General features: G+C 44.7%; 1 protein-coding gene across 2 annotated transcripts in view; it reads left to right on the top strand.

The window, feature by feature from the left end:
- The window catches only part of LOC109567044 (phospholipid-transporting ATPase IB), a 495212-nt gene that overhangs the window by 81535 nt on the left and 392045 nt on the right, over positions 1 to 21632 (top strand). For both annotated transcript variants that reach the window (XM_070800266.1, XM_070800264.1), the window contains exons 3-6: positions 16452 to 16551; positions 16983 to 17081; positions 17871 to 17916; positions 18583 to 18623. In XM_070800266.1, coding sequence (XP_070656367.1) covers positions 16452 to 16551; positions 16983 to 17081; positions 17871 to 17916; positions 18583 to 18623 — 286 coding nt within the window. The remainder of the gene's footprint in view (positions 1 to 16451; positions 16552 to 16982; positions 17082 to 17870; positions 17917 to 18582; positions 18624 to 21632) is intronic.

The following is a 21632-nucleotide window of genomic DNA, read 5'->3' as shown; positions in this document are numbered from 1 at the left end:
TTCACTTTCTGCCATAAGGGTGGTGTCGTATGTGTATCTGAGGTTATTGATATTTCTCCCAGCAGTCTTGATTGCAGGTTGTGCTTCATCCAGCTTGGCACTTCTCATGATGTACTGTGCATATAAGTTAAATGAGCCGGGTGACAATATACAGCCTTGAGGCATTCCTTTCCCAATTTGGAACCAGTTTGTTGTTCCATGTCCAGTTCTAACTGTTGCTTCTTGACCTGCATACACATTTCTCAAGAGGCAGGTCAGGTGGTCTGGTATTCCCATCTCTCTAAGTATTTTCCACAGTTTAATGTGATGCACACAGTCAAAGGCTTTGGCATAGTCAATAAAGCAGAAGTAGATGTTTTTCTGGAACTCTCTTGCTTTCTCGATGATCCAACGGATGTTGGCAATTTGATCTCTGGTTCCTCTGCCTTTTCTAAATCCAGCTTGAACATCTGGAAGTTCTGGCTTGGAGAATTTTGAGCATTACTTACTAGCATGTGAGATGAGTGCAATTGTGCGGTAGTTTGAGCATTCTTTGGCATTGCCTTATTTGGGATTGGAATGAAAACTGACCTTTTCCAGTCCTGTGGCCACTGCTGAGTTTTCCAAATTTGCTGGCATATTGAGTGCAGCACTTTTTAGGATTTGAAATAGCTCAACTGGAATTCCATCACCTCCACTTGCTTTATTTGTAGTGATGCTTCCTAAGGCCCACTTGACTTCAACTCCAGGATGTCTGGCTCTAGGTCAGTGATCACACCATTGTGATTATCTGGGTCATGAAGATCTTTTTTGTACAGTTCTTCTGTATATTCTTGCCACCTCTTCTTAATATCTTCTGCTTCTCTTAGATCCATACCATTTATATCCTTTATTGAGCCCATCTTTGCATGAAATGTTCCCTTAGTATGTCTAATTTTATTGAAGAGATCTCCAGTCTTTCCCATTCTATTGTTTCCCTCTATTTCTTTGCATTGATCACTGAGGAAGGGTTTCTTATCTCTCCTTGCTATTCTTTGGAACTCTGCATTCAAATGGGTATATCTTTACTTTTCTCCTTTGCTTTTCACTTCTCTTCATAGCTATTTGTAAGGCCTTCTCAGACAGCCATTTTGCTTTTTTGCATTTGTTTCTCTTGGGGATGGTCTCCATCACCACCTCCTGTACAATGTCACGAACCTCCATCCATAATTCTTCAAGCACTCTGTCTAACAGATCTAATCCCTTGAATCTATTTCTCACTTCCACTGTGTAATCGTAAGGGATTTGATTCAGGTCATACCTGAATGGTCTAGTGGTTTTCCCTACTTTCTTCAATTTCAGTCTGAATTTGGCAATAAGAAGTTCATGATCTGAGCCACAGTCAGCTCCTGGTCTTGTTTTTGCTTCTCCATCTTTGGCTGCAAAGAATATAATCAATCTGGTTTCGATACTGACCATCTGGTGATGTCCGTGTCTTGTCTTTTGCGCTGTTGGAAGAGGGTGTTTGCTATGATCAGTGCATTCTCTTGGCAAAACTCTGTTAGCTTTTGCCCTGCTTCATTTTGTACTCCAAGCCCAAATTTGCCTGTTACTCCAGGTATCTCTTGACTTCCTACTTTTGCATTCCAGTCCCCTATGATGAAAAGGACATCTTTTTTTTTTTTTTTTGGTGTATTAGTTCTAGAAAATCTTGTAGGTTATCATAGAGCCATTCAACTTCAGCTTCTTCAGCATTACTGGTCAGGGCATAGACTTGGATTACTGTGATATTGAATGGTTTGCCTTGGAAACGAACAGAGATCATTTTGTCATTTTTGAGACTGTACGCAAGTACTGCATTTTGGACTCTCTTGCAGTGATGATTATTTAGTTTTAAAGATTGTATTGGGCTGGGTTGGCCAAAAAGTTTGTTTCGGCTTTTCCGTAAGATATTATAGAAAAATCTGAATGAACTTTTTTGGCTAACCCAATATATGTGTAAAATGCATGCACATATATGTTCCAGGCTAGCACTTTTTTTTTTTTTATTACTTTATTATCTTTGACATGGGGGATCAACTAGGGGCAGTCCCAGGCAACCCTCTGGCCCCCATCTACTGCATACAGACTAAATTAATAAAAATCTTACAGTTGAGACTTTTTCATAATTATTCATTGTTTGAAAATTTGGAGACCAAATCAAGAAAAACAGAAACCTTACATTAGTGGTATGATTTAGTAGTTGTCCAAATTGCATTTTTTGCAGACATTCCAGTTAAATTTCACCTGTGAGTTACTTGACAATTATGGATGTAAATATTGTAGCAGCCTGTAACCGAAGGATTCAAGTTCAAGCTGCCATGTAGATATAAAAATGATTGAATGAATAGCTGTGCTTTTTTGGTGCTATCATTTTAGTACCAAAATTAGACATGATTAGATAAAACTTGATCATGACAATGTTTCCTGTCTGTTTCCTGGTCAGTTTTGTATGTTTTAATTTTATGATTGTTACTGAAAGTAATTTTGCAACACAGAGGAGGGGATTGTTACACCTCGCGTCCTCTGGGTGTGTGACCCACCGGATGCAGGCTGGCCCGATCCTGGTCTCTCGCTGCCCTTGACCGTGGACCCCATCTCCTGCACCTGTGCAGGTATAGTTGGCCACAGCACTCTGTCTTCCGGGCCTTAGTCTCCTCCTGTGTTAAATGAGGGGCTGAAAGGAGATCTTTCAAGGTCTGTTTCACCTGTGATCTGTGGCGACTCGATGCAGAACCTGTGGCCTGGCACTGGGGGAACACGTTTGGTGTGACCTGTGAACCTGTTTCTGCTGTGACCCCCCACACCTGCCATCCCTAGCACTGGAGATGGGCGGGATTGGTTTCTCTTGCCCGTTGGCAGACGTTGCAGCTGGCCCGTGGGCATGTTGTGGATTCCTTCTTGTTCCCTCAGACTAGGAGAGAAAGGTGTGCCCAGGTCTCCCTTTGCACTTGGGAGGAAATAGATTCTCTGTAGATCCTGGAGTTCCTTTGTTCACACTTTCACATCAGGGGTCCCCAAACTCCAAGATCTGATGCCTGATGATCTGAGGTGGAGCCGATGTATTAATAATAGAAACAAAGTGCCTGGTAAATGTAATGTGCTCGAATCATCACAAAGCCTTCCCCCACCCCCATCTGTGGAAAAATTGTCTTCCACGCAACTGGTTCCTGGTGCCAAAAAGGCTGGGGAACACTGTTTATGTTCTTACCTATCCAATTAGTCTGATAATATCATCAGTCTCCTCCTGTCACAGATTTTTTGGTCAACGTGCTCAGGATTTTTGCTTGACTTGTTTCACACTGTGTCAGTACCTAGAATTTACCATGCTGGTCTGGTGGTGACTTGGCTCTAATTGCTATTTCTGAAGTGTTTGTTCCTCAGTCATTCCCGATTCTTTGTGACCTCATGGACTGTAGCCTGCCAGGCTCCTCTGTCCATGGGATTCTTCAGACAAGAATTCTGGAGTGGGTTGCCATGCCCTTCTCCAGGGGATCTTCCCGACCCAGGGATCATACCTGGCATTGCCTGTTGATTCTTTTACCATCTGGGCCACCTAGGAAGCCCACTGCTTTATGCTTACTGATTGTTCTGGCGTCAGACTTGATTTTGGTGGAACAGAACAGCCTTTGCTTTCTTTTTGCTCATGTTTGTGTTGTTGCTTGTGAACTAGTTTTTACTTTTTCTAAGTGACAGACTCCTCACAGAGAGACACTTGACCTCTCCGTTTGTTTTGTCTGTTTTTGCTTTCTTGTTTTTTTCTGGACTCTCAAGCGTGGTTGCTGATGCTCATCATGAAAGTACTAACCAAGTGGGTGATGGGAGGCGGAGCCGTCAGCTTGGACCATCAGCGCTGGCCTGGCAGGTCTGGGATGGGCAGGCAGGTGAATCCAGAAGAGAACATGCTGGTCCAAGGAGGGCTTTTGTGGTAGAGGTCAGGGCTGGAGGTGGACATGGAAGTGAATGGACAGATGCTCAAGGACGTTGAGCAAGAGAGGGTCCCATCTAAGTGCCCATCAGTGAAGGAGGGAAGGTGGTCTCCAGGGAAGAGGCCCTCTGGGGAGGGAGGTGTGCAGGAACCCCTTCCTCTGAGATAAGTCGATGAAGAGAGGTTGATGAAGGGGAGAAGCTCTGAAGGGATTTTACATCAAAATAGATCTTGCTGCAGAGTTTTAAGCAGTGAGGGAGAGGAGAGGATGGTATACATCAGATGTTGGCACTTCTGATGGTACCAAGTCCTGGAGGACGCACTGGGGGTTAAGGGGCCGACCGTGGACTTGACAGGATGGGAGAGCCATCCATTCCCAAGAGAGTATGGGGAGGGCGGAGCCTGAGGAGCTGGGGCAGCTGGTGAGCTGGAGATCCCCGGTGAAACAAGTCTAGTTACCCGAGTGGTAGAGGGCGGGGCACAGCCTCGGAGGAAAGGGGCGGGGCTTGTGGGGAGTGGGAGGGGCAGGAGCAGGGCCCTGGAGGCTGGGGAGGGAGCTGTCCCTTCCAGAGGGGCCCAGAGAACCCAGGTGGACACGTGGGTCACTGCACAGTGGAGGGTCTGCTGGGCTTTGCTTCCTGGAGTAACATGCATTAGTGTTTTTTAAACCTTTGTTGAAAAAGAAAGCTGAAATGAAGTAAAGAGACCAGCCTGGCTCTGAGGCAGTGACTTCTGGGTGTGGTAGAGGGCTTTGTGGGTGGGGGAAGCTTTGACTTTCCTGCCACTGCAGAGGGTTGAAACATGAATAAACATTTAATTAGGTTTCCTGGGAACCAAACCACCGCTGCAGAGGGTATGGAGGCTGGTTTGGCAGAGATGGATGGGAAAGGTGGGTGTGACAAGAGAAAAGGGAGGGCTCAGCCTCTGTTTGTTTCTTTGCTTTCATTTTTTGAGGGGCAGGGACTCTGGTATCTGTGGGCTTTTAGAAGAGCTTTGCTTTTCTGGTGTTCAGAGGACCTTCATCTGTGTTCAGAAAACTGAAAACAGAAGGACCAAATCTGATCTGAAGCTTTTGACATTTTTATAATTGTTTTGAAAAGCAGTCACCTCTGTCTTCCCGTTTTTTCTTTTGGACACCTTCCTCCGACATCCAAATTTCTGGAAGAAATTTGATGGAAATATCTCTCGATTTGACACCAACCGTAAAAATTTACATGGCACAGCTGTTCATGAATTACGACGCTGAAAGCAACATTGCTGAAAGATCAATGAAAAATAACCATATGAGAGGAAAGAATGAATTCTTTTTATATTTTTTTCTATAAAAACTTATAAAATTGTTGTGCAAGAATCAATTCAAGCAATGAAATATGGGGAAAAGTTTTATAGAATACCACATATTTAATTAAAAAAACATTGTTTTCTGGATGTTAGTGTAGTATATACCAGCTTACATGAATTATTTGGTGGTTCTTTTCCCCCCTCATTCTAAATAAGTATTCATTTTTGTACTTTGTTTTGTTCTAGTAATTTTGTGTTTTTTTTTTTTAAACTGATATTCTCAAGTTGTATGCCTATTATATACAAATCATATTCTCAATCCCACAAAATCTGGATCTGAATATTTAAATAAGTAAATTAAATGAAAAGATGAGAAAAAATTTTAGGATTGCTTAGAGCTCAGATGGTAAAGAATCTGCCTGCAATGCAGGAGACCCAGGTTTGATCCCTGGTTCAGAAAGACCCCTTAGAGAAGGAAATGGCAAACCACTCCATTATTCCTGCCTGGGAAATCCATGGACAGAGGAGCCTGGCGGGCTGCAGTCCATAGTGTCTCAAAGAGTTGGACACGACTAACAAATTCACATTCAGGAATGAACTAGAATAGTTTATTTTTAAAATATTTAGTGGCCGCAAGCAAATATTATAATTGTTCAGTTGCTCAGTCGTTTCTGACCCTTTGCCACTCCATGGACTGCAGCACGCCAGGCTTCCCTGTCTTTCACATGATCTCCCAGGGTTTGCTCAAACTCGTGTCCATTGAGTCAGTGATGCCATCCAGCCACCTTATCCTCCGCTGCCTGCTTCTCCTCCTGCCTTCAATCTTTCCTGACATCAGGGTCATCAGGGTCTTTTCCAGTGAGTCAGTTCTCTGCATCAGGTGGTCAAAGTATTGGAGCTTCAGCTTCAGCATCAGTCCTTCCAATGAATATTCAGGACTGATTTCCTTTAGGATGGACTGGTTGGATCTCCTTGCAGTCCAAGGGACTCTCAAGAGTCTTCTCCAACACCACAGTTTAAAAGCATCAATTCTTTGGTGCTCAGCTTTCCTTATAATCCAACTCTCACATCCATACATGACCACTGGAAAAACCATAGCCTTGACTAGATGGACCTTTGTCAGCAAAGTAATGTTTCTGCTTTTTAATATGCTGTCTAGGTTTTTCATAGCTTTTCTCCCAAGGAGCAAGTGTTTTAATTTTATGGCTACAGTCACCATCTGCAGTGATTTTGGAGCCCAAGAAAATAAAATCTGTCACTGTTTCCATTGTTTCCCAATCTATTTGCCATGAGGTGATGGGAGTGGATGCTATGATCCTAGTTTTTTGAATGTTGAGTTTTAAGTCAGCTTTTTCACTCACCTCTTCCAAGGAGCAGTTGTCTTTTAATTTCATGGCTGCAGTCACTGTCTGCAGTGATTTACTCAGGGTTGATATTCTTTAGGATTGACTGGTTTGATCACCTTACTGTCCAAGGAACTCTCCAGAGACTTCTCCAGTGAATTTACATGGACAAACTATTAAAATTAAATAAAACACGAACGTTCTTCATTAAATACTGGTCCTCTGAGGCTTTGTTAGGAAATGACTGAGGACCCAGGTCTGGCTCAGGCTGGATGGAGCAGTGAAGTTTACCGGCAGAAACGCCGCTGTGATGATCAGTCAGCAGAGGGCGCTGCGTTGCTGGTGTGCGGGGTGCGTTGAGTTCTCCACCTGCAAGGCAAGCACAGGTGGTTAAGGGAGTGGGTCTTTGATGTGGCTCATAGAGCCCACCGCTAAGAGGGAATTGCTTTATCTCTCCCCCCCTCACCCGCCCTCACCGCCAACACCCGCCCCCCCAACTCACACACACAGCTTAAGTGATTGTGTTGGGAAGGCATGCATAGGGAAAAGTTTGCAGGGAAGATGACCCCTTGGGCTGTTGGCTCTGAAGAGAAGGATGTGGTTTGAGAAAAAGAAAGATGTTCTAGGAACTTGGCAGAGGATGACAGGAAGCAAGGGAACTGAGGAAGAGCTCAATACTCTCCAGAATAAATGATTTCCATTTAAGGGGGAGGAACTTTACTCTTGTTTCTTCTGTGGTCTGAGTTACAGGGTGGAGGCTCCCATCTTGAAAGCCAGACTGCTCTTCTCAAAGGGACGGGTGGAAAAACACCTTGTACCTGGGTTTCTGGGCTGATGTCTACTCCTCATTAGGCTCATGGAGGGCAGGTTAGAAATCCCTTTCTTTTATCCCTCACCAGGGGCCCAGAAGCTGCCGGCAGAAGAGAGTGACCATAGCAATCATTGTCAGAGATGAGTGTCAATAGAGTTTTTTTTGCTGGGAGGTGCTATGTGAATAACTTAGGTCTTCAGCCTGATTTCATGTTCTAGTAAGCAGCTCCTTATATGCGACCATTCCTGAAATTAGCTTAAAACAGAAGAACCGATAGTCCCTTGACAGTTACATCTGGGTACTATTCTTATTTAAAATGTTTATTAATAAAGCAATACATGAAGGTAGTTAAAAGTTCAAATGCTGTAGAAGCTTAGCATGAAAATCAGTACCTCCAGCCTCATCTCTCCCATTCTACTTCACCAAAGACAACCACTGTTTTTTAAATCTTTTGGTGGTTTCCACCATGTTTCTATGGCACCCCACTCCAGTACTCTTGCCTGGAAAATCTCATGGATGGAGGAGCTTGGTAGGCTGCAGTCCATGGGGTCGATAAGAGTCGGACACGACTAAGCGACTTCGCTTTCACTTCTCACTTTCATGCATTGGAGAAGGAAATGGCAACCCACTCCAGTGTTCTTGCCTGGAGAATCCCAGGGACGGGGACGCCTGGTGGGCTGCCATCTATGGGGTTGCACAGAGTCGGACACGACTGAAACGACTTAGCAGCAGCAGCAACTATGTTTCTAAACTAGAGTTAGAAGAGATCTCTCTGAACTCTCTTGTAGATGGATATTTAACTCACTTGCTTTGGGATGAATTAGTGAAGTAGTGTATCATGTTCGTCTCTTTTCTAATGCAACTTACTTTTCCTGGGTTATTTTCCTACTGGAATTTTTTTTAGCATATCAATTCTTATTTTTCCCTCAGAACATTATATATTTTGCAGCCTCTCACTGTACCTTATTTTTAAAGTGTTTTTATTTTTTCTTCCATCTGTACTGAGATATAACTGATGTGTAATACTGCTTAAGGTGAACTGTTTTGACAACCTATTTTACATCTTTCTGTGTATTCCTTAATAATTATTGTGGATCTAGACATTACTACTACTGTTTTTAACCTTCCTACTAGCTTTATATATGGCTGATTTATTACCTTTATGGTGTACTTTCCTTTTGTTGTTGTTGTTGAGTCGTGTCTGACTCTTTGCGACCCCATGGACTGCAGCATGCCAGACTTCCTTGTCCTTCACTGTCTCCCGGAGTTTGCTCAAATTCATGTCCACTGAGTCAGTGATGCCATCCAACCATCTCATCCTCTGTTGTCCCCTTCTCCTCCTGCCTTCAGTCTTGCCCAGCATCAGGGTCTTTTCCAGTGAGTTGGCTCTTTGCATCAGGTGGCCAAAGTATTGGCACTTCAGCTTCATATTTGCCTTTACTAATAATTTTTTCTTTGGTGACTTTCATATTTCTAGTTGTGGCCTTTTCTGCTTAGAAAAGTTCTTTTTACAATTTTTTATAAAGTTAGTTTGGTGCTGAACTCTCCTTGCTTTTGCTTGTCTGTAAAACTTCTGATTTCTCCATCAAATCCGAATTCAGCCTTGTTGGATTGAGTAGTCTTGGTTGTAGGTTTCATCCCTTGAAATATATTGTGTCACTCCCTTCTGGCCGGCTGAGTTTTTGCTGAAAAGTCACCCGATCCCCTTATGGGAGTTGCCCTGTATGTAACTTGTTGCCTTTCCTTTGCTGCTTTTAATATTCTCTTTGATTTTGCCTCATTGAAATTGCAGTCTTTCTTGGTGTGTTCTCTCTGGGTTGATCCTCTTTGGGACCGGGAGGCCACAGTCCCTCTGTAGATCCCTCTCAAATCATGGCTCATTTTCAGAAGGCATCTTAGAGGAGAGTGCTGCTGCTGCTGCTGCTGCTGCTGCTAAATCGCTTCAGTCGTGTCCGACTCTGTGCAACCTCAGAGACGGCAGCCCACCAGGCTCCCCCGTCCCTGGGATTCTCCAGGCAAGAACACTGGAGTGGGTTGCCATGTCCTTCTCCAATGTATGAAAGTGAATAGTGAAAGGGAAGTCGCTCAGTTGTGTCCAACTCTTAGCGACCCCATGGACTGCAGCCTACCAGGCTCCTTCGTCTGTGGGATTTTCCAGGCAAGAGTACTGGAGTGGGGTGCCATTGCCTTCTCCATAGAGGAGAGTAGATGTCTTTTTTTGCCAGAAGCAGAAAGCAGTCTATTTCAGGGGAAAAAAATCACCTTAGCTGCTAATTTCATTCCTCAATTTTAAACACATGGCATTCTTTCCTACTATTTTAATGGTGCCTGAGTAGGCAGAAGTGTAACAGGTGTGTGTCCATTTCACAGTTGGGTGTCAGAAGCCAGGTCCCCTTGAGACTGGGCCACTGTTGCTCTCGAATCCACTCATGGAGACTTGACACCCCTCATGTCTCTGTGTTAAATCTCAGGCAGTCACCTCCATGGGTGTGTTCACTTCTGGAAAGTGCAGTTGTATCCTTAGCTCACCCTGCATGTAAGAAATTGCACAGAACCCAAAAGGAAATCTGTCACTAAAATTGCACATTTGGATTAAGTTTGGCAATTATGTGAGAAATTGACAAAAATAAACTAGAGCTTCAGGTGGCTCAGTAAAGAATCTGCCAGCAATACAGGAGACGCAAGAAGCACAGGTTCGATCCCTGGGTCAGGAGATCCCCTGGAGAAGGGCATGGTAATCCACTCCAGTATTCTTGCCTGGAGAATCCCATGGAGAGAGGAGCCTGGCGGGCTGCAGTCCATGGGGTCACAAGAGTTGGACATGACTGAGTACGTGCATGCACACGCATGCACACACACACACACACACACAGTAATAAAGGACAGACAGACTTGCTTTACACCCACCCTGAGTGAGGTTTGTGTGTGAGTCTTGCACCCTGATCCCACCTCCTCCTGGTCCCCAGGTAGGGGTCACTCGCTGTTGGAGCTCCCAGACTCTGCCCACCGGGAAATGGCTCTTGGACTGGCCACCGTGCCCTCCCCTTGCACCCCGAAGCACCACTGCCCCCTTGACTGAGGGCAGAGATGTGCACGGTGGACTTGGATGCTTTTGTTTTTATAACTCAATTTCAGAGTCAGGTCACACCTTGTTTGACATCTAGGGAAGCCTTAGTCCTTCCCTTCTGAGAGGGCTTGTTGCCCTGGGTTTGGAAAGAATATATTGAATTCTGAGCAAAGGGCCAAGGGTGTTGTAATTCAGTGGACTGACCCATATTGCTTTCTTTCTGTGGCCCAGGGATAGAATCGGGCCTCAACTGTGACTGCTTCTGTGCTTACCTGCCTTCAAGACAGATGGTTTCATAAGTATCTGCTGTTTTTTTTTTTTTTTTTTTTTTTTACTGAAGATGAGAATTCTCATGGAAAAGGATCCTTGGAGATTTGTGATGTAAAATTGAATGAGTGTCAGAACTCCTTTCCATTTGATTTTACATCATAAAGTTCACACGTTTTCTTCTAAAGCAGATGAATCTAACCTACTCTTTCACGGCGCTGTGTTTAAAGATGTTAGCCATCAGTATCTAACGTCCGACCTTTGAGAATGCTTACCTAAGAGTTTTCTGCACTGAAAGACTTGCTTGGCAGCAAGTACCATGCTCAAGATGCTATCTTCTCTCTATTATCTTCTTCTCAGCCCATGTTTCTACGCAAAATAAATTGCTTTATGGCCAAAGCTATTCATTGAATAATGTATTGAGTAAAGAAAACCAAATTAGGAATGTGAAAGGAACAAGACTCTCATGCTGTCTAATAGGAAATATTAAGGTATCTAATTTTCAAAAGTATATTTATAAGCTGATTAAAATTCAACCCATTTTTCTTAGTGGATGTGTGTTATAAAGATTAGGCTGATCTTTCAGCTGGCATGATCTATAATAAAGGCTATAAATAATTATAGCACTAATAGCACTGCTGGTTTCATGACTATATTCTGGTCTAGGCCATGAGGCCAGGCAGTATTTAGTACTTGTTTCCCAGTTATAGACCAAAAAATCAGAGAAGTGTTGAAAATAAGCATGTCAACATTTTGAAATGAGTTTATTAACCTCTGATGTGCAACTGGTAAAATTTTAGTAGTTTAGTAAAATGAGGTAAAACTTTCTAGTGAGGTGGTCTTATATTCATGTGAATGGGCACTGGTTATTAAGAGGGATTTTTGCATTTGAGATTTCCAGAATATAATTTGGGAGGGGTGGTTGACAACACATCCGGAGTCCCATCCAGGGGAGAGGACGGTGGGCTTGGCCGTCCATTGGCACATCCTTCTGGGTGAGTCCTAGGTGTGTGGTGAGGCCAGGTGTCAATGAGAGTGGCAGGGGGTCTCCTGGGGGCTTTGCATAGAGTGGTCTGGGTTAGAGAATAATGGACTCCTAAGGGGTAAATAGGGCTTTCCTGATAGCTCAGCTGGTAAAGAATCCGCCTACAATGCAGGAGACCCTGGTTTGATTCCTGGGTTGGGAGATCTGCTGGAGAAGGGATAGGCTACCCACTCCAGTATTATTGGGCTTCCCTGGTGGCTCATCTGATAAAGAATCTGCCTGCAATGCGGGAGGCCTGGGTTCGATCCCTGGGTGGGGAAGATCCCCTGGAGAAGGGAACGGCTACCCACTCTGGTATTTTGGCCTGGAGCATCCCATAGACCATTCCATGGAATAAATGGAATAAATGAATGAAGCTGAAATAAGTGGAATAAATGAATGAAGGGGTAAATGAAGGAAGCTGTTTATGAGGACATGAATGACTGTCTGAGGACACGTCTTCTTCCTCTGGTAATTCGGAACTTCTTTCTCATTGAGTATGTGAGAGCAGAAAGGTGGAAGGTCTCCTGCAGGGAGCTGGGGAGAGTGGAGTGTACCAGAACAGGGTTTTAGAGCCCCTGGCCAGCTCAAAGGGGTGAAGGGGTTTAAACGGGCTCCTGCTCTTCCAGTAAACGTCGAACAGTTCGGGTACATTAGGCTCATGCAAGAAATTTATTTGTGTGGGGCCAGAGAAGGAAAACACCCCAGTGTGTGTTTACTGTTCACACGTAGAGTGTACGCTAGTTTGGTTCCTGGGTTTCTGGAGGCTTATTATCCGGGGAAGTTACACTTTGAGCAGCTGTTGAATTTTTAGATTTGTCTTTGGAAATCAACTTGAATTTTTCTCCCAGCTGAAAATTTGCACTCAGACATCATTTCAGGGTTGGTCCTGGGGCTGCCTTCTGGAGGTCAGATTCTGTAAGTGCTTGTGACTTGTGATGGGTGGAGAGCCCCCGACCTACATTTCTCCAGGCCCTATTTTCTGATGGGTTGTTTCCCACACTTACCAGATTGTAAGAGTTTCTGCAAGGCCTGTGTCCACCGCACATGTAGCCAAGTTCCTGCCCTGCTGAGTCAGGTCCCCAGAGAGGCCTTTGCTCACAGGTCACCTTCTTAGCGACATGGTCCCTTATCACCACTGAAAGCAACCTCTTGCCCCGCCCTCCATCCCTGGTCTGTTTTCCTCCATCTATCCTGCCATGCACTGGTTTTTAAATCTCACTTTCCTCTAGAATGTAGTTCCCTCGAGACTATGCTTTTGTGACCCTCCGGTTTCCCAGTGCCTGGCCCAGTGCCTGGTACATGGATGGGGTTCGGGACATACCTGTGCATAGATGGATGGATGCGTGGGTGGGTGGGTGGATTTTTGTCAAGCCCCTGGTCATTCTTCATGTCACCTGATTTTAGGAAACACTGGTGTTTAGATGGACTGAACCACAGGGTACGGTTCTGTTTTCTCCTAGTCGTTTCTCCCCTTGCCCCAGGCCCTGCGGACTCGCTCAGTGCCTGAGATTTGCTGGCAGCTGACGCTGGGCCAGGTTCTCAGGGGTGCTTCCACCTGCAGACTGAGGGGGAGCCTGGTGGGGTCAGTGAGCTCACCCGGTGGACAGACTCTTCTGCTGGGAAGCTCTTCCTTCACCCAGGTCATCCTGTACATGTTCTTCGCCCGGGGCAGTGATGGTAAAGATCTCCCATCCCATTACATCATGTAATGTTCAGTTGGACTGAACTCAAATGTGAGATTTGAATACATCTAGCTTCTCAGGGGTAGCTGCCACTCCAACTGTGGTCCTCAGACCAGCAGCTCTGGTCTCACCTGGGAACTTCTTAGAAATACAAAATCTGAGACCCATGTCAGACCCACTGAATCAGGAAGTTAGTCGCTCAGTCATGTCTGACTCTCTGTGACCACATGGACTGTAACCCACCAGGCTCCTCTGTCCATGGAATTCTCCAGGCAAGAATACTGGAGTGGGTTGCCATTCCCTTCTCCAGCGAATCTTCCTGACCCAGGGATGGAACCCATGTCGCCTGCATTGCAGGCAGATTCTTAACTGTCTGAGCCACCAGGGAAGCCCACTGAATCAGGATATACATGCAGTGGTTAATCTTCCATGTCATTTTGGCTGGGCCATGGCACCTGGATATCTGGCCAAACATGTCTCTAGATGTTTCTTTCAAGGTGCCTTTTGGATGAGGTTTACATTTAAATTGACGGGCTTTGAATAAAGCAGATTACCCACGGTAATGTAGGCAGACCTTGTCAGATCAGCTGACAGCATTAATGAACAAAGAGTCACCTCACTGAGGAAGAAGGAATTCTGCCAGCAGATGGTCTACAAACCTGCATCGCTACATCAGATCTGCCCTCAGGCCTCCAGCTCTCCAAAGCCTGTCCTTCTGGGTTCTTACGGAGGCTTCATTGCAAACACACAGTTGAGTGAATCATTGAATCATTGGCTGTTGGTGATTGAAATCAATCTCCAGCTCCTCGTCTCTCTTAGGAGGGGGCACGACTGAAATTTCCAACCCTCCGATCATGTGGTTGGTTCCTCTGGCAACCAGCCAGCATCCTAGGGGCTTTCCATGAGTCACCTCATTGAGGTGACAAAAGATACATTTATCTCTGTCTCAACACTGTGGCAGTCCCCAGGGTTTTGGGAGCTCTGTGCCAGAAACTGGGATGAAGACCAAATATATGTTTCTTGTGATGAAGCACAATATCACAGCACCGTGCGCAGAAGAAGGCTAAAGATAACTCAAGGACGACAGTAATCACCGTATAATGAAGCCCCAGGCTGTCGTTGTTGGTCTTGCCTGAGGCAGTGGCCACAGGTGGTCCGTGGAGCCGCTTCTCAGCTCCATCAGATGGCCTCTGGCTGCTGTGCTGTTTGAGTTGTCCGTTTTCATGTTTCCTTCTGCCCTCCCAGGTTTGGTCACTGCTAGGTCTTTCAGGAGTACCTGTGCTTCAGGTGGCCTATTTTCTGAGCCCTTGGCTCTTCTGTCTGGTGCTTCTAACTGAGGTGTCTTTTCAGTTCAGTTCAGTCATGTCCGACTCTTTGTGACCCCATGGACTGCAGCACGCCAGGCTTCCCTGTCCATCACCAACTCCCGGAACTTGCTCAAACTCATGTCCATCAAGTCGGTGATGCCATCCAACCATCTCATCCTCTGTCGTTCCCTTCTCCTCCTGCCTTCAATCTTTCCCAGCATCAGGGTTTTTTCTAATGAGTCAGTTCTTCGCATCAGGCGGCCAAAGTATTGGACTTTAAGCTTCAGCATCAGTGTATTTTAAACCTAGAAAATCTCTCGAGACTGTACCTCAGATAAAAGTGGGCTTCAGAAGGTGAGCTAGGACCTAGGCAGGTACTTTTATGGATGAGCCTTTGAGCAGCTAAAGGAGGCATGGTTCATTTTATCCCTCAGATCTTCAGTTCAGGCCTTTTCATTATTTTATGGTTCATTGATTATCTGCTACGTGCCAGGAATATACGAAGTCGAAGTTGTTTAAAAAAAAATTCAAGTGAGTAAATTTTAAAGATCATATTGGCTTTATTCAATGATTCATGAGTTGGGCAGCATTCCATTGAGCAGATAGAAAGGAGCTTTGAAGAGCTGTGCAAAGTGGAAGACTTTTATAAGCAGATAGGAGCAGGCAAAGAGGCTGCTAGCAAAGAATAGGTTGTTAGGGACAAGGTCACCTTCCTTTGGGAGGGGTCTGTCAGGCAGATTACCTCGTGAGTGCGCAGCAGGTGATTCCAGACTGGTTGAGAATACATTCCTGAGAGAGGCTGAAACTCATCCGTTAGATCTGACATTGAGTCTTGGTTTGGAGATGTGGGCTGAGCACAAGTGACCCCATTTTGGGTTTGTTATTTCTTTTTTTTTTTTTCATAAAGTAAATAATCTTATTATTCCCATAGTCTATTCTGGGAGTAGATAAATATAATACAAAGCAAAGCAGAGACTATGAAACAGAGGTGTAAACACCACACTGTGACTTGGGGGAGGAGCCTTCGAACTGGAGCAGACTTCACGGAGGGTAAGATGGGTAGGACCATTTAGTCCTGGAGACACCGCAGGGAAGCACAGGACGTTGGCCGGGGAAGCTGGGATGTGGATGAACGTGTCTGAGTGAAGGGTGTGTGGAAGTGGGGTAAAGTGTCTGTGGTGAGTGCCCAGAGAGGTACATTAAATGGCCAACCGTGCACCTGTTACCATGCTTGGCAGAGTTGACTTTCTACATTGAATCAGCGACTGTGTGATGAGAATTCTAGTGTATCACCAATCCCAGGTGATAATTCTCCCTTGACTGTGAGTTTCTCAGCTGATGCTTCACCTCTCTGTGTTCATATCTTACTGCATTGGGAACCCGTGCCTCTTTCTGTTTTGTGATCTTTGACACATGTCTTTATCTTTTAAGATAAAGACATTCTGTTCACAGCCCGAGGCTCCCAGAAGGTGGGTTCATGTCCCTGCTTACACCGTGTGGCAGTAATCAAACACATATCCATCAAAGTTTGAAAGTCAAGATCACATCAGAAGATGTTCTTAGGAAAGGTGTCTTTTTACACTATGAAGCTTCGTAGGAGCGGGCCAGCACAGCAATGTTCTTATCCCAAGTTTTGAAATATTTTGTTCTTATAGTTACTCGTGTACTTTTGGAATCTTTGTTTTCGTTGTTTAGAATTTCTGTCTCTACCTGATAGCAGTGTTGTCGCTTGCCCTCACAGTACGGCCAAGTACAGCGTGGTGACGTTTCTACCTCGATTCTTGTACGAGCAGATCAGGAGAGCTGCCAATGCCTTCTTCCTCTTCATTGCCTTATTACAGGTGAGGTTCATATAAAATTCATAGCTTTAATTGCATGGAAAATAAGCTTTTGCTGAAAGGTCACTTAACTGAGAAAGTGTTGTCATACTTGGTAAAGTTTGCTTCCTTCATCCAGTCACTGTTTGCATGAATGCGATATTTGCATAAAGGTGGAGTTCTTTAGGTGTTTGCTTGAGGGAATTGCAGTTGTGAAAAGAGGCGTTGAAACATGATTGTGGGGTCCCACTTTAACCCTGTTTTTGTCCCAAACACAGAGATGTCGGGTAAAATTTTAAAGACATGTAACACACTTAGCTAATTTTTAAAATAAGGTAATCACTTTGCAACAGAAATGGAATAGATCTACAGTGAGGAGTGAGTACTGTATTTTCTTTTTCATGGAGAGGATTTTAATGTGCCCAGTCCCTACTTTTGGTCTCTTTATCTTACAGCAAATTCCAGATGTATCTCCAACAGGAAGATACACCACCCTGGTGCCATTGATCATTATTTTAACAATCGCAGGCATCAAAGAGATTGTAGAAGATTTTGTAAGTTTTTGCTTTCGGATAATAACAACATAGTGTTGACTGTAACTTACAACTTATTTGTTGCTTTGGAATCTTTAAGACAGAAAAATTGGTCTGTAGGCTAACCAGCCTCTCAAGGCTTGTGATGGTATTTTGGGGAAGAAAATGTGCACACACAATGTCTGAAATACCCCTACAGTGGGACAGAAGTAGTTCAGTCTGTGTTTACTGATGTCCGGTTGTCCAGAGTAGCAGCACTGAGGTTATTTTTACAAGACTCTTCTCCCTCTCGTCCTTGTTTCAGTGTCTCCAAGTTCATTGGCTCAAACTCTCCTCTGTTTTCTGTCTTCTTTTCAGGTTCTCTCTTCTCCCCTTCCTCTCCGTCTGTCTCCCCCTCTCTCTCATATGTGCACACACATTTTTCTGGAAATAGATAAATGAATAAATACAATGTAAATCAGAGACAAGGTACTTTATCCATAAAGTTCTTTATCAATAAAATGAACTCAGTTGTTTGCTGGTAATCATGTAGAATAATTATTTTTGTTCAATCTAAAACAATCTAGGAGTAATACTTTAAAGTGCTTGTTCCTTGCGATAGCCAAAATACAAGCATTTAAACCTCATCTGTTGTTACTGTGTTAGCCTCTGAATTTAGTGAGTGACCTTGACCATCGAACTGAATTTTAGGACATTAGGGTTCCTGCCAGTTGCCTTCTTTGTCCTGTTTTTGCCCAGTCTTATTGTTCTCTGTTTCAGTTATTCATTTGGAACTTTTGAAACTAACATCTTTTTTTCTTTCTGTAACAGAAGCGACATAAGGCAGACAATGCAGTTAACAAAAAGAAAACCATAGGTAAGATTCCAGGCTGACTCACTTTTTCTGCTAGAAAACTTAAGAACAAAACTTGCATTTAAGGAGTTTTAAATCGGTAGTTAATGGTGTTGAGATAAATTGAGGGAAGTAATCTATAAAATACATTAAAGATAGCAAAATGTCAGACAAGTCCAACAGAAGGTGAGTCCTGGTAGTTAAGATTTGAACAGGATTTGTGTAGAATTTAAGAAAAGATGGTAGTTTTCAGGAGCGAGACATACTTTATGTCCATAAAAAGTCAAAGCATTTATACTCTGGCTTTGCAATTGCTCCCTACGTCTGTCTACTTATTCTAGCATTTCTAGAACAGTAGCTCTGTGTTATTAGGGGGTGCATATGTGTTTTGGTAAAATCTTGCAGCAGCACAGTGATGTCCTTTACTTCATATGGGCTAAATATGCATAGATGTAACTTCCTTGCATACACATGTATTTATGTGTATGCATTGCTGTATATATGGTATGTAAGTATCTTGATGGGGCTCTGTTTTGGGGAGTGGTGGTATTACACCTTTATGTCTAAGGACATGGTGTATTGGAATTAATCAGTGGAATTTTAAAAGGAGCCTTTTGGAGTTTGGAAAGGTGGTCTTATTCTGATTATCATAGGTATTAACCAATACATTGTTTTGTTTTTCTTTGTCAGTGTTAAGGAATGGTATGTGGCAAACCATTGTGTGGAAAGAGGTAAAGACTGATTTTATTTTTTAAATTTGTGTATTTTAATTGGAGGATAGTTATAATATTGTGATGGCAGATATGCCAGAAAATACTGGCTTGGAGACTTGTAATTACTCTTTACTGTAGATTTTGGAATCCAGTTTGTGTTAAGACACAAGCCATGTCCATTTCAGGTAAGTGTGGCAGTGTGGTTTTCCCCTGAGACTTCCCTAGAACGGGCGTGTGTATCCTTTGTTTCTGGATCTTCTAGGTGTTCTCCCATGTCGGCTCAGAGCTGGGAAATTCATTGCTCTTGATGGATGTTTCTGAAAATTCACAGCATTCTCTAGTTCCTAAACCCAGTTCAAGAAACATTTTCCTCTCATCTTCTGTTGCTATCTTAGTGTCAGTTCAATTTTTTTAAGTTTTTTTTTTTTTTCACTTTTGAGATTCTCCCTTCTGACATTTTTGGTGCAAAGGGTTTGGGTCTGATTAGCACTAAATCTGAAGTGATAGAGTCGGGGTTTGGAATTGTCTTATGTTGGTCCTGAGGCTGAGAGTTGTTGATGCTTTTAGCTTTATGAGAGCAAGAAGGCTTTGCATCCACACGCCTGGAAGTTGGGGTTGGCAGGGCTTGAGAACGGCCTGGTGATTCGGTGGTTGCTAGTGATAAATAGAAGACTGAGAAAGGATCTGCTGTGCCATCTGGGTGTTTCATGTCTACTAAAGTTGGCTTTTTCAGGGAGTCGCTGTTGTGACTGGAGCTTAACGGTCACAAGATGTTCTTGGAGTGTGACTCATGATTCCAAGATGCAAAGCTGACTATCTTCATTTCAGAAGAAGACTGTGTTTTAGAAGGGTGACTTATAATAGTTTCTCTTGCTAAGCACTTAATAAACAATGTTTCAAAATGTCTCTATAACTTTGTGAGCCTTCAGGATGCCCGAGATGTGGTAATGCAGCCTTCATTGTAGTTCTTTTCTTTTAACTCTGTTACTGGCTTACATTAAGCCCCCGGAGAAGGCAATGGCACCCCACTCCAGTCCTCTTGCATGGAAAATCCCATGGATGGAGGAGCCTGGTAGGCTGCAGTCCATGGGGTTGCTAAGAGTCAGACATGACTGAGCGACTTCCCTTTCACTTTCATGCATTGAAGAAGGAAATGGCAACCCACTCCAGTGTTCTTGCCTGGAGAATCCCACGGACGGCGGGGCCTGGTGGGCTTCCGTTTATGGGGTTGCACAGAGTCGTACACAACTGAAGTGACTTAGCAGCAGCAGCAGAGTTACGTGATCAGAGAAGGCAATAGCAACCCACTCCAGTAGTCTTGCCTGGAAAATCCCATGGATGGAGGAGCCTGGTAGGCTGCAGTCCATAGGGTCCCTGAGTGGGACACGACTGAGTGACTTCACTTTCACTTTTCACTTTCATGCATTGGAGAAGGAAATGGCAACCCACTCCAGTGTTCTTGCCTGGAGAATCCCAGGGACGGGGGAGCCTGGTGGGCTGCCGTCTATGGGGTTGCACAGAGTTGGACACAACTGAAGTGACTTAGCAGCAGCAGCAGCAGCAGCAGAGTTACGTGATAGCACCTTAACCTGATAGACACCCAGAGGTCCTGTGTTGTAAATACTAACTGATCTCACTTGGATCTCATTTGGAAGTGGGATGGCCCTTGGTCAAGTGGTTGGAAGTTCTTGCCTCCGCAGAGGGTGGCAATGCTCCCAGTACTAGAGAAACTCGAAAACCTCCAGACACTGAGGAATGGCTTTTCTCTCCCTAAAGTCCTTGCTGCCACTCCCCGTCCCCTCCCCGGAAAGGCAGTCATCCTGGCCAGAGTGGAGAATTATTTGAATTTGGGATCTCCTGACGCTACTTGAAATTGGAGTGATGAGCTCAGAATTTTGGATCTAGGAGCTGATGGATTCAGATTCCTAAATCTCATTACTGTTTCCCACACACGTTTGCTGAGAGGAGAACAAAACAAAACAAAATAAATACCTGTTATATGCTTTGCCACATGCATTTTTATTTCAGTTAAAAATGCATTGTGCTTATTTAATTGGATCTCTTAGCATGGATCAGGCTTCCCAGGTGGTGCTAGTGGTAAAGAACCTGTCTGCCAATGCAGGTTAGATGTAACAGACTGGGTTTGATCCCTGGGTAGGGAAGATCCCCTGGAGGAGGGCATGGCAACCCACTCCAGTATTCTTACCTGGAGAATCCCATGGACAGAGGAGCCTGGCAGGCTGCAGTCCATGGGATTGCACAGAGTCAGATGTGACTGAAGCAACTTAGCATGAAGCATGACGAGCTTGGACCAGAGGCAGTCTTAGCTGAAATGCAGATAAGAATTAAGCCTGGCACCTGCCCTTGGAGGGGTTTTAAGTGGTCAGGCTTCAGCTGGCACCCCAGTTGCCTGGCGGGCTGGTCCAGTGATGTGCTGAACTCCTCTCTCAGACCCTTTGATCCAACAACTCCAGGCTGGGGCCTCGGAATTTGCATTTTTAAGAGTTCTTCGGTGAGGTTGATGCTGTTGGTCTGGGAATCCCACTCCAGAATCACAGGTGTAGTGGAAATGATGGGCAGGTAAACAGGATGCTGTATGGACACTGAGCCCTGGGCCGGGGTCCTGCTTCAGATGCCCGGGGTCGTCAGGGAGGGATACCTGGTCTGGACCCACTGGTTCAGGTCAGGAAAGGCTTGCTTCACAGATGCTGCAGTGAAGAGCTATGTGGGAGAAATTAGAGGTGGATGGAGAGCCAGTGCATCCGCAGAGCTGCTCAGAGTGAGGCTGAGAAGGTGTGAGAGGACAGGTGATGAGAGGTTGGGGTGATGTGTGGGGCGAGGGGGTCAGGCCTGGGGAGCTGGCTGCCTCTCAGGTCCCCAGGCAACGGGACTCGAGCCTGAGACTTGGAAGCTGGAGTTGGACGTCCTGGTTCTTCAGCTGCAGCAGCAGCTTCAAGGGGGTCTCTGTGACCCTGGCTCTTTTTTCCTTTGCGCTTATTCAGAACTATGAGCAGCCCTGTGAGGCAA

This window comes from Bos indicus, chromosome 12, assembly GCF_029378745.1.
Source record: "Bos indicus isolate NIAB-ARS_2022 breed Sahiwal x Tharparkar chromosome 12, NIAB-ARS_B.indTharparkar_mat_pri_1.0, whole genome shotgun sequence".
Classification (NCBI taxonomy): Eukaryota; Metazoa; Chordata; class Mammalia; order Artiodactyla; family Bovidae; genus Bos; species Bos indicus.
The sequence above is the reverse complement of the archived record's forward strand: the minus strand, read 5'-3'. Positions and strand labels throughout refer to the sequence as shown.